This window comes from Amblyraja radiata, chromosome 23 (genome assembly GCF_010909765.2).
Source record: "Amblyraja radiata isolate CabotCenter1 chromosome 23, sAmbRad1.1.pri, whole genome shotgun sequence".
NCBI lineage: Eukaryota > Metazoa > Chordata > Chondrichthyes > Rajiformes > Rajidae > Amblyraja > Amblyraja radiata.
The window spans coordinates 20,243,986-20,259,987 of NC_045978.1; the positions used below are offsets into that span (position 1 = coordinate 20,243,986).

General features: G+C 47.6%; 1 protein-coding gene across 1 annotated transcript in view; it reads right to left on the bottom strand.

Moving 5' to 3' along the window:
- Positions 1-803, bottom strand: part of LOC116986068 (regulating synaptic membrane exocytosis protein 4-like) — a 55,144-nt gene extending 54,341 nt beyond the window's left edge. The window contains exon 1 of the mRNA XM_033041249.1: positions 720-803. Coding sequence (XP_032897140.1) covers positions 720-803 — 84 coding nt within the window. The remainder of the gene's footprint in view (positions 1-719) is intronic.
- Positions 804-16,002: the final 15,199 nt, after the last annotated feature.

Sequence of the window (16,002 nt, forward strand, 5' to 3'; positions counted from 1 at the left end):
GCTCAGTCACTGAGGCTAGGCAGCTCAGGCCTGGCACCTCAGTCACTTTTGTAGCCCTGCACCCACCCACTTCATCGCGGTGATTGACAGGCGAGAGGATCTCAAGGTTATTTAAACACTCATAACTTTTTTATTTTTCATCGATGGGAAAAATCCTCAGGGCCTGCTCAACAGAGAAGGACTGTGAGTAAGATGGCCAAAAATCATAGCGATATATGGTAACGATTTTTCTAAAACCAATATACAGCGCAGACAGGGAGTGGTCAAGATGACACTTTTAATTATATAGATTTAGACAGGTACATGGATATGGGCCAAACGCAGCCAGGTAGGACTAATGTAGATGGAACATGTCGGCCGGTGTGGGCAAGTAGGGCTGAAGGGCCTGTTTCCACTCTGTGTGACTCTATGACTCTACTCACCAGTCTTCCAGCACCTTGCCTGTTGCTAGAGGAGATACAAAGATCTTCGCCAAGACCCATGCAATCTCTTCTCTTGCCTCTCTCAATAACCTGGAATAGATCTGGAGAATTATCCATCCTAATGGTCTTCAATCTCCTTGATTTCAACTGCCCTTGTGTATTAGTATTCCTCACACTGGTCTCACTGTCCTCCATGTCCTTTTCCTTGGTGAATACAGATTTAAAGTACTCATTTAGTACCTCGCTGACATCCTCTAACTAAGCATAAATTCACTCTTTATCCTTGAGCAGTCCTACCTTCTCCATAGTTAGCCTCTTGTTTGTAATGTACATATAAAAAGCCTTGGAATATTCTTTATCTGCATCGCTGTGGCATTTCATGGCCCCTTTTGGCCCTCATAATCTCCCACTTATTATTTCCTGCTCAGTGTATGTGTGTGTATCAGTTGTGTGTGTGCATATCAGTTGTGTGTGTGTGTGTGTCAGTTGTGTGTGTGTGTGTATGTATATCAATTGTGTGTGTGTATATCAATTGTGTGTGTGTGTGTGTGTGTGTGTGTGTGTGTGTGTGTGTGTGTGTGTGTGTGTGTGTGTGTGTGTGTGTGTGTGTGTGTGTGTGTGTGAGTGTGTGTGTGTGTGTGCGTGTGCGTGTGCGTGCGCGTGCGCGTGTGCGTGTGCGTGCGCGTGCGCGTGTGCGTGTGTGTGTGTGTGTGTGTCAGTTGTGAGTGTGTGTATATCAATTGTGTGTGTGTGCGTGTGGGTGTGTGTGTGTGTGTGTGTGTCAGTTGTGAGCCTGTGTGTATATCAGTTGTGTGTGTGTATGTATATCAATATCAGTTGTGTGTTTGGAGACACACACACAGAACAGGTGTGCTCATATGTGCACATGGAAAAATGAAGAATATGTACCAATGCACCCATGTAATAACGTGTCTGTGTGTGGGTTTGTGTGTACGTGCGTGAATATATCTGTGAGTAGGTATGTGTATCTGCATGTGCGCGGTGTGTGTGTGGTGTGTGTGTGTGTGCATGTGTGAGTGCATGTGCCTATATGTGCCTATACTCCACCTCACTGACTACAAAGATGCTCTCATTGCTGCAAAATCTGCCTACCTCTCCTCCATATTCACCGATCCCTGCCTAAACCACAGAACCCTCTTCTCCACAGTGGGCAACCTCCTCAAGCCTCGAGCCAACACTCTCCCTACCTCTACTCCGGATCTCTGCAACTCATTCCTCCACTTTTTCGCTGATAAAATCAGCACCATCTATCAATCTTTATCCCCTGTACCCGACTCCCCAGCAACTACTCCACCACCTACCAAGGCCCCTCCTTTCAACATCTCCACTGACCTCCTTACCCCTCCTCCACACTGCTTCCTCTCCCAGTTTGACCTGGTCACCCCTATTGAAATCTCCAAACTCATCAGCTCTTCCAAACCCACTGCCTGCTCCCTCGACCCTCTCCCCACTCCCCTGCTGAAGTCCTGCCTCCCCGTTCTCTGCCCCAACCTCACTAATCTCTTCAACTCCTCATTGTCCCAAGGAATTGTCCCCTCCGCTTTCAAAACTGCTGCCGTTACACCAATCTTAAAGAAACCTGGTCTTGATCCATCCTCTCTCATTAACTACCGCCCAATCTCAAACCTCCCCTTTCTTTCAAAAACCCTGGAGCGTATCGTTGCGTCGCAACTTCATTCCCATATCCTTGCGTATAACCTACTTGAACCCCTCCAATCTGGCTTTCGCCCCCTCCATAGCACAGAAACTGCTCTCCTCAAAGTCCTCAACGACCTCCTCACCTCTGCTGACACTGGTTCCCTCAACATCCTCATCCTCCTCGACCTGAGCGCAGCCTTCGATACAGTGAACCATAACATCCTGCTCACCAGACTCAAAGACCTCGGCATTGAAGGCTCTGCACTCAGCTGGCTCCGTTCCTACCTTTCCAACAGATCCCACTTCATCTCTCTCCACAACCACACCTCTGCTACAGCCGCAGTCACTCAAGGCGTTCCCCAAGGCACCAAATCCCCCCACACCCCCCCCCCCCCCCCCTCTCCCATATCAACTCCTGTTTATCAGCTATAAAAACCTGGATGCAACATAATTTCCTCAAACTCAACAGCGATAAGACAGAATTCCTCCTCATAGGCTCCAAAGCCACACTCAGCAAAATCAATAACCCCACTCTCACCATCGACGGCACCACTGTCTCCCCATCTCCCCAGGCCTGCAACCTTGGCGTGATCTTTGATTCCACCCTCTCCCTTGAGCCTCACATCCGCCATGTCATTAAAACCTCCTTCTTTCATCTCCGCAACATCGCCAAACTCAGACCCTCTCTCACACCGCCCGCTGCTGAAAGACTCATCCATGCCTTCATCTCCTCCCGACTGGACTATTGCAACTCACTTGTCCTTGGCATCAGCTCCACCTACATCAACCGACTCCAACTGGTCCAGAACGCAGCCGCCCGATTCATCACCCATACCAAATCCTGGCATCACATCATTCCAGTCCTCAAACAACTTCACTGGCTTCCCATCTCCCACCGGGTCACCTACAAAATCCTGATCCTCACCTACAAAGCCCTCCACCATCTGGCCCCCCCATATCTCATTGACCTCCTCTCCCCCTACCAACCCTCACGGTCCCTCAGATCCACATCAGCCGGTCTCCTCTCCATCCACAAGTCCAACCTCCGCAGTTTTGGGGACAGAGCCTTCTCCAGGGCAGCTCCCAGGCTCTGGAACTCCCTCCCCCAACTGATCCGCAATTCCGTGTCCCTCACCATCTTCCAGTCCCGCCTCAAGACCCATCTCTTCACCTCTGCCTATCCTTAGCCCCACGTCCCCGTCCCTTTTCATCTGTGCATTAATTGCCTCAAATTGTGTTTTGTATTGTATTCTGTCTTTACTTTGTGTACTAGTCATGTCTCTACTATTTATTTCATTCCCCTTACATGTTTTTCCTCTACCTGCTCAATTTTTGTAAGGTGTCCTTGAGACTCTTGAAAGGCGCCCATAAATAAAATTTATTATTATTATTATATGTGTGCTTGTGTATCGGTGTGTGTATCTGTTTGTGTGCATCTATGTGCATTTGTGCATGTGTGTGTGTCTGTATGGGCATGCTTGTGCGTGTGCATATATATATGTGTGCATGTGTGTAGCACCACAAGGACATTTGCAGCAAACCACTGAAAGAACAGGAGAGATAAAACAAACCTATCTCCGTCTCCTCTGTCACTCCCCCTCTCCCCCGTCACTCCCCTCTCCCCAGTCACTCCCCTCTCCTCTGTCATTCCCCCTGTCCCCAGTCACTCCCCTCCTCTACCCGGCCCATCCCCTCTCCCCTGTCAATCCCCGTTTCCCCAGTCACTCCACCTCTACCCAGTCACTCCTCCTGATATATTCAAGAGATAGTTAGATATAGCTCTTAGGAACTAACGGAATCAAGGGATATGGGGAGAAAAGCAGGAACGGCGTACTGATTTAGGATGATCAGCCATGATCACATTGAATGGCGGCGCTGGCTCGAAGGGCTGAATGGACTACTCCTGCACCTCTCCCCCTCCACCTCTACCCAGTCACTCCTCCTCTCCCCAGTCACTCCCCTCGCCCCAGCCATTCCCCTCTCCATGGTCCATCCTCTCTTCCCAATCACTCAACCTCTGGTTCCACCCCACCGTTGCATACACCACACCGTTTCCGTTGCATACACCACACTGCCCACCCGTCCATCTCTCCCGATCCACGCACCCTCCCTCAGGCCCCAACACAGCTGGAGATTTGGAGGACATCATTCAGGGAGGTTGTTGCAGCCTCTACAAACTATGTAATGTCCCGGAATCCCAGGACTGTCGCTGTGTAAAAACACGGGGAGCAGGAACGTGGAGGACAGGAGCAAAGCCAGTGAACCCTCTCCCAAACAGTCTGAGGAAAGGTTGAGACTAGAAACGTCACCCATCCTTTTTCATCAGAGATGCTGCCTGACCCACTGAGGAACTCCAGCACTTTGTGTCCATCTCTCCCAAACAGCCTTCGGCTTCCTTCCGCATTCCACGGATGCTTTGGCTGCTGGACTAAAAGGTCATTGTAAATGGCTTGTTCAAACTCCAAACTACCAAAGGGACTTTGGGCTCCATTTAGTTTTTGCAGCATATTGGGGTTTTTCAAATATTAATTGAAATTCTTGTTTTATTTGATTGATTATTATATTATTAAGTACTGTGTTTACAAGCCTGTGTGCTGCTGTTGCAAGTAAGAAATAAAATCCTTGTTCTGCCTCGGGACAAATGACAATAAAACACTCTTGACCTTGACGATATTTGAACGATAGATTCTTCAGGCAGAAGGTGGTGAATCTGTGGAATTCTTTGCCACAGAAGGCTGTGGAGGCAAAGTCAGTGGGTATATTTAAGGCACAGATAGATAGATTCGTGTTTAGTACGGGTGTCAGAGGTTATGGGGAGAAGGCAGGAGAATGGGGTTAGTAGGGAGAGATAGATCAGCCATGATTGAATGAGGGAGTAGACTTGATGGGCCGAATGGCCTAATGCTACTTATGATACTATTATCACTTATGATCTTATGTATCAGAGAGTTGCAAACATTGAAGAGAGTTGTGGTCGTAGCCCAGACCATCATGTAAACCAACCTTCCTTCCATTGACTCCATCAACATTTTACGCTGGCTTGGTAAGGCCGCCAGCATAATCAAGGACCAGTCTCACTCTGGTCATGCCCTCTTCTCCCCTCTGCTAGGTACAGAAGTTTTAAAACGCATACCTCCAGATACGGGGACAGTACCTTCCCAGCTGTTACCAGGCAATTGAACCATCCTATCACCAACTAGAGAGCGGTCCTGACCTCCCATCTACCTCATTGGAGACCTTTGAACTATCTTTAGTCGGACTTTACTGCACTTCACCTTGTACTAAACATTATACCCTTTATCCTGTATCTATACACTGTGGGCGGCTTGATTGTAATCATGTATAGTCTTTTTCACTGACTGCATACAGCAAAAACGTTTCACTGTACCTCGGTACACATGACAATAATAAGCTAAACTAAATAAATTAAATAAAACTAAAGAATCTGGTTGAGAGTTGTTGGGAATCTGGGGAGAAATAAAAAGTGGGATTGATTGAGGATTTAAGTCAAATACTTGGATACTTGATGGTCAGCATGGAGTCAGTGGGCCGAATAGCCTGATGCTATGCTGAGCATTTCTCGAACTGGGAGTCTAAGCACGAATTGTGGCAGAATTACTATTCATTCTCCAGGATTATTTCTGTCAGTCAATCAGGAATGGTATGAGATACAAGCGACTGTAAATGTTGGTTTACATAAAAGGACACAAGTGCTGGAGTAACTCAGTGGGTCAGGCAGCATCTCTGGGGAACCTGGATAGGTGGCGTTTCAGGTCGGAAACCTTCTTCAGACTTCTGAATTGTGCGATTGTGTTTATAGGCAGGAGAGAGAGTTGACACAACAGCAGGCAAATACTTCTGCCCACCGAGTCCACACTGACCAGCAATCCCCATACACCAGCACAATCCTACATACTGGAGACAATTTACAATATCTACCGAAGCCAATTAACCTACAAACCTGGACGTCTTTGGAATATGGGAGGAATCCATAGCACCTGGGGAAATCGCACACAGTCACAGGGAGAATGTACAAGCTCCGTGCAGACAGCACCCATAGTCAGGATCGAACCCGGGTCTCTGCCGCTGAAAGGCAGCAACTTTACTGCTGCGCCACTGTGCCCCCCAGAGAGGTTGAATGACTGTCTCTTGTAATAAGTAAATCTAAATGCCTGGCCTGCAATATAATTGATCAATGTAACTGTTTCCTTTGTAGAAACCTTCTCCATGTCCTTTCCAACTTCCTGCCAGCAAATGATCACCAAAATAGGAAATATGAGTCACAACTACCGAGATACACACACGATTGCCTTGACACCCCTGACAGAAATATCGCTGAGAGCAACAGCCTGCAATTCAATCTGTCAGGTTGCAGATGAGTTTGTATTTACAGCTGAGCAAAAATGTATCCATCTTTAAACATCAAAGGTGCCATAAATGTAACATAACTACGGACAAATGAGGGGCAAGAGCAGGCTCCCTGCTCTCTCCAATCTGTTCCGTCGTTCATCAATGTCATGGCTGATCTACTGCCTCGGCTACATTTTCCATATTCCATAAAGCCCCTCATATCTGTATATGCAATTATAAGAAACCGTAGATAGGGTAGAGAGATGGAATCTTTTTTTCAGGCTGGAAATGTTTAGTTTAGAGATACAGCATGGAATCTGGCCCTTCGACCGACAGCGACCAACAATAACCCATACACTAGTTCTGTACTGCACACTAGGGCCAATATACAGAAGCCAATCAACCCACAAACCTGTACGTCTTTGGAATGTGGTACATAACTGGAGCACCCATAGAAAATCCATGCATTCGTGGGGGAAATGTACAATAACTCCGTGCAGACAGCACCCGTAGTCAGGATCGAACCAGGGTCTCTGGTACTGTAAGGCAGCAACTCTGCTGCTGCGTCACCAAAAGGTTCAGCACTAGAAGTCATAGGTGTAAAGTGAGAGGGGGAAAGTTTAATGGAGATGTGCGGAGCAAGTTTTTCACACAGACACTGCTGGGCCTGGAATGCGCTGCCAGGAGGTGGTCGAGGCAGATACGATAGTGGCGTCTAAGAGGCTTTTGGATAGGCACATGAAATTGCAAAAAAATGGAGGTATATGGGTTATGTACAGGAAGATGAGATCAGTTTAACTCACTGTCATATTCGGCATGGACATTGTGGGCCAAAGGGCCCGTTCCTGTACTGTACTGTTCCATGTTCTATGTCCAGAAATGTATTAATCTCTGTTTCTGAATGACTCATGGGATGCCTTGCCTCTGGGTACAGATTTCTCAGGATTCACCAGCCCCCGAGTAAAGAAAGGTTTCCCTTATTCTGTATCGGTGATGTTTGGTTCAAGTCACCTCGCACAATGAACACATCTTCCCTTCAACCGGTCCAGTGAATCTTGACGCATTTCCACTATGGCAAATATATCATTTTGGTTAGGAAAGGAACTGTACAGAATATTCCAGATATTCTATAGGCAGCATATTGTCGAGTTGCATCACCGCTTGGTTTGGGAATAGCTCTGCCCAAGTCCCTAAGACATTGCAGAGAGTTGTGGGTGTAGCCCGGTCCATCACACTGACCTGGTTCCCCACCATTAACTCCATTTACATTCCACGCTACCTTGCAAAAGCAGCCAATATAATCAGAGACTTTTCCCACCCCAGTCATTCCTTCTTCTCCCTGCTCCCATCCAGTAGAAAAGGGGAAATGTAACGAGACCTGGGTGTCATGGTACACCAGTCATTGAAAGTAGGCATGCAGGTGCAGCAGGCAGTGAAGAAAGCGAATGGTATGTTAGCATTCATAGCAAAAGGATTTGAGTATAGGAGCAGGGAGGTTCTACTGCAGTTGTACAGGGTCTTGGTGAGACCACACCTGGAGTATTGCGTACAGTTTTGGTCTCCTAATCTGAGGAAAGACATTCTTGCCATGGAGGGAGTACAGAGAAGGTTCACCAGACTGATTCCTGGGATGTCAGGACTTTCATATGAAGAAAGACTGGATAGACTCGGCTTGTACTCGCTAGAATTTAGAAGATTGAGGGGGGATCTTATAGAAACTTACAAAATTCTAAAGGGGTTGGACAGGCTAGATGCAGGAAGATTGTTCCCGATGTTGGGGAAGTCCAGAACAAGGGGTCACAGTTTAAGGATAAGGGGGAAATCTTTTAGGACCGAGATGAGAAAAACATTTTTCACACAGAGAGTGGTGAATCTCTGGAATTCACTGCCACAGAAGGGAGTTGAGACCAGTTCATTGGCTATATTTAAGAGGGAGTTAGATGTGGCCCTTGTGGCTAAAGGGATCAGTGGGTATGGAGAGAAGGCAGGTACAGGATACTGAGTTGGATGATCAGCCATGATCATATTAAATGGAGGTGCAGGCTCGAAGGGCCGAATGGCCTACTCCTGCACCTATTTTCTATGTTTCTATGTTTCTAAAATATAGAAGCTTGAAAGTGCTCACCTACAGAATCGGGGACAGCTTCTTCCCCTCTGTTATCAGACTAGTGAATGGTCCTTCCATAAGCGAGGGTAGAGTGCTGATTTTCCCAACCTCATTGTGGACATTGGACTTTTTCTCTGAAACTCGAAGGCTATAATGCCAAGAACTATAGTTTGCTTGCTGGTATAATCTCTTTACTGCACCTCTAATACTGTTATACTGTTGTGTAATTGTGTATTATATTCATGTATAGTGTTATTTGTTTTGATTAGATATCACGTATCTAAAAGCCTTTCACCGTATCTCTGAATAAAAGGACACAGCGAGAAGGACACAGGGGGATGAGGAGGAAATACTTTCGTGGTGAACCTGGTGAATTCATTGCAACAGATGTCAGTTGAGGCCAAGTCATTAGGTATTTTTAAAGCAGAGATTGATAGGTTCTTGTCTAGTAAGGGTGTCAAAGGTTACCCTAGTGTCAAATGGCAAGATAATGGATTTGGGAGGGAAAAATAGATCAGCCATGATCAAATGGCGGAGCAGACTCAATGGGCCAAATGGCCTTGTTCTGCTCCTATATCTTATGATCTAAACACTGATTATCCGCCCCTGTGCTGGTTCCCAATGACTTGTGGACAAGCTGATCCAGGAATCTTTGACCATTAACAGTTCCCAAGGTGTCACTAATTAATCAATAAAATCCCCACCCCTCCCCCTCCCTCCTTGCCTCCTTCCTCCTCCTTAGTTATTTTACCAGTTCCTCAGCTCTCCACATTGTATCCTTCATGAGTTCACACCTTCCCTAGCCAACAATGGGGGCCTGCCATGGCACCACCCTGCCTGAGGTCATTTGTCGGCAGCCCTGATTGTTTCGGATCTTTTCACTACTCCAGCTCTTCACCTCCAACTCCATCCAGCACCCCCCCCCCCCCCCCCCCACCTAACACCCCTCCACCCATCCCATCCCTACTTTCAGTCTGAAGAAGGGTCCTGACCAGAAACCCGGCACGTCACTCATCCTTTTTCTCCAGCGATGCTGCCTACCCCACAGAGTTACTCCAACACTTTGTGCCTATCTTTGGTCTAAACCAGCATCAGCAGTTCTTTGTTTCATCAAATAAACTTTGTGTTTTGATTGAAATAGCTAATAGCTGCCCAAGTGTACTTTCCGCTTTGCTTTCAGTCTCTCATGTTTATGCACAATCACTTTGCTCTCCTCTCTCCCCTTGATTGGAAAGTGACGTCACATCCTCAGTGGGCTGGATGCCTTCCTATGTGGTCTGATCAATGGGGATGACAGGACAATGCAGAGCTTGTATTGAACAGGAGCTGATTATTGGATAGATTTTCCTTTTGTTCAGAACAATGCTTTCAAAGAAGAAACACCAATTCCCAATAAGAGGAAGTTGCCTAACAAGGGAAGATTGGGCAGGCTGGTCTTCAATGCCCAGCGTTTAGAAGAATGAGAGATAATTGTACTGAAACATAAAATGCAGAGAGATCTCAACGGGATCAAATCAAGAGTGTTTAATTGTCCAAAGTGTCCAAATGTACTTTGAGAGGGGCCACAGTTTAAGAATAAGGAGTAAGCCATTTAAAACGGAGATGAGGAAACACTTTTCCTCACAGAGAGTGGTGAGTGTGGAATTCTCTGCCTCAGAGGCTGGTGGAGGCAGGTTCTCTGGATGCTTTCAAGAGAGAGCTAGATAGGGCTCTTAAAAATAGCGGAGTCAAGGGGAATATGGGGAGAAGGCAGGAACGGGGTACTGATTGGGGATGATCAGCCATGATCACATTGAATGGCGGTACTGGCTCGAAGGGCCGAATGGCCTACTCCTGCACCTATTGTCTCTCTTTCTTTATCTCAGATGGTACTGATCCCCTAATTATGGATCTCGCTTCATTGCAGTTCTCTAACTGTTCCTCCTGTCCAGTTTCACCAACCATGCAGCACTCCATCAGTGCTATATTTCCAACAGTGCCATCCCTCCAACCATGCAACACTCCCTGTGTTTTATCTCCAACCATGCAACACTCCCTGTGTTTTATCTCCAACCATGCAACACTCCCTCAGTGTTTCATTTCCAACAGTGCAGTGTTCCCTCAGTGTCATCCATCCAACCATGCAGCTTTTTGTCAGTGCCTTCCTTCCTGCTGTGCCCCATTCCCTGGCATTGCCTGCCCAGCTCTCTCAGCATCACTGCTTTGGTTGCACCCTCTCCTCTCGTGACTGCACGATAAGGAATACGTAACATACAGTCGAGACTGATACCCGTCCGAGCTACTTTTAAAGTGTGTCTCCACAAAGCTCACTCACATCCATTACTGCTGAGGAATCCAATTAGAGGTCCTATAAATACCTGCAGAGATTCAGAATTTTTAGTCATTTTCATGGCTCTATTTTATTAATAGAAAGTTGGCCAAATTTCTGAAACTGTGTCATAATCTGAAATATCTTGTCTGATCCACTGAAATGTTGGAGATGCAATATTGGGGGGTAGCATCAATGAATGGACTGTGAGAAACGTGTGGCATCTGAGCCACTGAATGTGCTGGTCACTAGGTCCTGTGCCCAGTCTGGGCGCCATGTAAGCGCTGCTGAGCCCTGTGTACTAGAGAGGGTCCTATCGAGGGACCCATCATTCCCTCCACCACTGGTGGGTGCAAGGACAGCATTTACAAAGTATTCTGCTTTTTCTTTAGGTTTTACAACCACAGCGTAGAAATAGGCCCTACACCCGACCGAGTCGGCACCGACCAGCGATCACCCCATATACTAGCACTATTCCACACACTAGGGACAATTTACAATCGAACCAAAACCAATTAACCTACAAACCCATATGGCTTTGGAGTGTGTGAGGCAACCAGAGGAAACCCATGCAGTCATGGGGAGGACGTACAAACTCCGTACATGTAGCACCCATAGTCAGGATCAAACCTGGTCTCTGGTGTGGTAAGGCAGCAACTCTAACACTGTGCTACCATGCCACTCTGAGCGTGTCAACTATGGTGAAGGGCAAGCTATGGTTATGGACAATTGACTTCAGTAGCACTGGAGTGAAAGTGTCTTTAGACGAGGGATTGTAGAAGTCGTGACACTGGGAGAATGGTGTGGAGTCTTTACACTTAGTATAGATGAACAGGCAGGAGCAAGCTGAAGGGTTGTAATGTAATTTAGGATGAAATACTGATGGAGAAGTGTGATCTTTAAAATAAATCTTGCATTTTTTCATGAATTACTCATGAACGTCCTTTACAGCCCAACTATTAGGATAAAGGTAAATCTGCTATTATAGTCTAGGGAACTTCTATTTAAAGATTATCGGAGAAAATGCAGGCAGAGCAGTGTGTGTCTCTGATGATCAGTGTTGGTGACGAGGCTGCAGACCAAGGTCCATTGGTTCGGTGGTTCCTTTATTTTCACTTGGACCAAGGTACAGTGACATTCTTTTTCTGCATACAGATCAGTAAGATTATTGTGTAGGAAGGAACTGCAGATGCTGATTTATACCAAAGATACGGTAGACACCAAAAGCTGGTGTAACTCAGCAGGTCAGACAGCGTCTCTGGAGAAAAGGAATAGGTGATGCTTCGGATCGAGACCCTTCTTCAGACTGTAGGTGACATTTAACCATATAACAATTACAGCACGGAAACAGGCCAACTCGGCCCTTCTAGTCCGTGCCGAACACTTATTCTCACCTAGTCCCATCTACCTGCACTCAGACCATAACCCTCCATTCCTTTCCCGTCCATATACCTATCCAATTTATTTTTAAATGATAAAATCGAACCTGCCTTCACCACTTCCACTGGGAGCTCATTCCACATTTCAGATCATATTTGGAACAGTCTCGACCCGAAACGTCACCTATTCCTTTTCACCAGTGATGTTGTCTGAATGAGTTACTACAGCTTATTGTGTTTATCTTCAGTAAGAATATTGCCATAAATAAGTACAACCTCTGGTTAAGCACATAATGCATAAAAACAGCCCACTGAGTCTACATGCAAATATCATCAGGTTTTGGCAACATTGTTCAGTCCCAGCTGCAGCTGGCCATGAAGGTCCATTGCAGCTGTCACCTCCATCCAGTGGTCCCGCAAACCGTCGTCCCTCTCCTCACACGGCCATCATCAGCCTTCGTGCCACGGGGGCTTCTCCTGCAGCCAACCTTGAGGGCACGGAAGGTGGGACCCCACCCCCCCCCAGTACCGGCCCCTTGTCCAGTGTCTGCCGCCAACAACGACGCCCTCAACCCTCCTCTCGGTCTTCGAGGGCTCGCTGGGGTCGGGCTCGGCGGCTTCGTGCTTGTGCGTTGGCTGGTTGCCAGCGTTCCAGAACAGCGGTGGTCACAGGTCGCCAGAGGTCAGAAGAGGCCGCCACTCCACCACTATTTATTGATTGAAAGATGCAGCATGGAGATAGGCCTTGCGGCCCACCAAGTCCACGCCAACCATTGATCACCCGTTCACAGTCATTCTATGTTACCCCACTTTCACATCCATTCTCTGCACACCAGGGGCAATTTATAAAGGGGGCAATTAACCTGCAAACCTCACTGTAGCATTGTAACACCAGCACTTTGGGTCTTTTATTTCGGGCGGCATGGTGGCGCAGCGGTAGAGTTGCTGCCTCACAGCGACAGAGTCCCATGTTCGATCCTGACTACAGGAGCTGTCTGCGCAGAGTTTTGTACGTCCTCCCTGTGGGCACGTGGGTTTTTTCCTGGTGCTCCAGATTCTTCCCACACTCCAAAGACGTGCAGGTGTGTAGGTTAATTGCCTTTAGTAAGTTGTAAAATTGTCCCTGGTAAGTAGGATCGTGTTAGTGTACGGGGTGACCTCTGGTCGGCACGGACAGGGTGGGCCAAAGGGCCTGTTTCCACGCTGTATCTCGAAAGTCTAAAGTCACAAGGATGTTGCCTGGATTGGATAGTTTGTGTTATCAGGAGAGATTGGATGGGCTGCATCTGTTTCCCTGGAGTGAAGGCAGTTAAAAGATGACAGGATACAGGTTTCTAACATTATGAGGCATACACATTGTGGATAGTCAGAGCCTGTCTCCCATGGCAGGGGATCTGAAACTGGAGGCATAGGTTTAAGGTAAGAGAGAAAAGGTTCAAAGTGGTCAGAGATGTTGCTCTGAAGGTTAGATAGAAACATAGAAACATAGAAAATAGGTGCAGGAGTAGGCCATTCGGCCCTTCGAGCCTGCACCGCCATTCAATATGATCATGTGCTGATCATCCAAATCAATATCGCATACCTGCCTTCTCTCCATACCCCCTGATCCCTTTAGCCACAAGGGCCACATCTAACTCCCTCTTAAATCTAGCGAATGAACTGGCCTCAACTACCTTCTGTGGCAGAGAATTCCACAGATGGGTTAAAAGATAGCACGGAAACAAGCCCTTCGGTCCACCGAGTCCACATCAACCATCGATTACACGTGCTCGCTAAACTTTTCACACAGATCGTAGTTGGTATCTAGAATGAGCTGGAGGCAGATGGAGGTGGTGGAGGCAGAAACAGGACCAACATTTGAGAGGCATCAGGGCAGTGGTTGAATGAGCTGGGCATAGAGGGAGGTGGAATTAATGCAGGCAGGTGTTTAGTTTAGTTTAGAGGTACAGAATGGAAAATGTCCCTTCGGTTCACCAAGCCTGCGCCGACCATCAATCAATCATTCGCACTAGTTCGATATTATCCTACTTTCTCACGCACTCGCTACAAACTAGGGGCAATATACGGAGGGCAAATTAACCTACAAACCCATTCATCGTTGGCATGAGAGGAAACAGGAGCACCTGGAGGAAGCCCGTGCGGTCACATGAAGAACGTTGAAACTTCACACCCGAGGCCAGGAACGAACCTAGGTCTCTGGCGCTGTGAGGCAGTGGCTCTACCAGCTGCACCACAGTGCCATCCTGGGATTAGTATAGATGAGAAAGATGGTCAGCATAGAAGCGTTGGGCTGAAGGGCCTGTTTCTAGGCTGCAAATCCCTCCCCAACAGCTCTATGTGAACTCCTACACCACACAAACTGCAGCAGTTCAAGGAGGCAGCACTCAGACACCTACACAAGGGCTATTAGGGATGGGCAATGAATAGTGACCTTGGCAACAACTCCTCATTTTATAAATGAATTAAAAAATATGTTGGAGAGTTGTTTCAAAGAGTTGACAGGCTGAGTGGCTTTTTTCTGTGTTTAATGATTCTCTAAACAGACTGTATGGATAGAGTGGGTACAATAAAGCAGAAAATGCAGTGAATGTACCACAGATCAGTCAGTACAAAATGGAGGTACTGGTGTAGGCTGAGGGAGGGAAATTATTTAATTTACAATGTAGCTTGAATCCCTGCAAGCCCAGACTATGGGAATATAACACAGCTGGGTCCTTCCGAAGGGGAACGGGTTAGATCAGGAGTAGTCACTTCTCTGGAAACACCTCCGTCAGTGGAATAATGGTCCCGCTCCCTCTCAATGTTTAACTTAAGTTTCGGTTTATTATTGTCACGTGTACCGAGGTACTTTGAAAAGCTTTGTTTTCCAAGCTATCCAATCGGATCAGATGTGGGAGCACGGTGGCTCAGCCTCACAGCACCAGAGACCCGGCTTCCACCCTGACCACAGCTGCTGTCTGTATGGAGTTTGCATGTTCTCCATGTGACCATGTGGGTTTTTTCCGGGTGTTCCAGTTTCGTCCCACACAACCTAAGATGTGCAGGTTTGTAGGTTAATTGGCTTCGGTAAAATTATAAATGATCACCACGGGGTGATTGCTGGCCGGCACCGACTTGCCGGGCTGAAGGGCCTGTTTCCGCGCTGCATCTCTAAAGTTTGAAAGTAAAGGGCGGCCCAGTGGCGCAGCGGTAAAGTTACTGCCTTACAGCGCCAGAGACCCGTCCTACCGAGGGTGTCGGCCCATCTTTTCATCAAAGGGCATCTGAAATGTCCTCATTCTTCAGGGAACGGGGGTTCCCCTCCTCCACCATAGATGAGGCTCGCACCAGGGTATCTTCCATACCCCGCAACACTGCTCTCTCTCCCCATCCCCGCACTCGCAACAAGGGCAGAGTCCCCCTAGTCCTCACCTTTCACCCCACCAGCCGTCACATACAACAAATAGTCCTCCGTCAGTTTCGCCACCTCCAACGTGACCCCACCACTCGCCACATCTTCCCATCTCCCCCCATGTCTGCCTTCCGCAAAGACCGCTCACTCCGAAACTCCCTTGTCAATTCTTCCCTTCCCTCCCGTACCACCCCCTCTCCGGGCACTTTCCGTTGCAACCGCAAGAGATGCAACACCTGTCCCTTTACCTCCCCCCTCGACACCATTCAAGGACCCAAGCAGTCATTCCAGGTGCGACAGAGGTTCACCTGCATCTCCTCCAACCTCATCTATTGCATCCGCTGCTCTAGATGTCAGCTGATCTACATCGGTGAGACTAAGCGGAG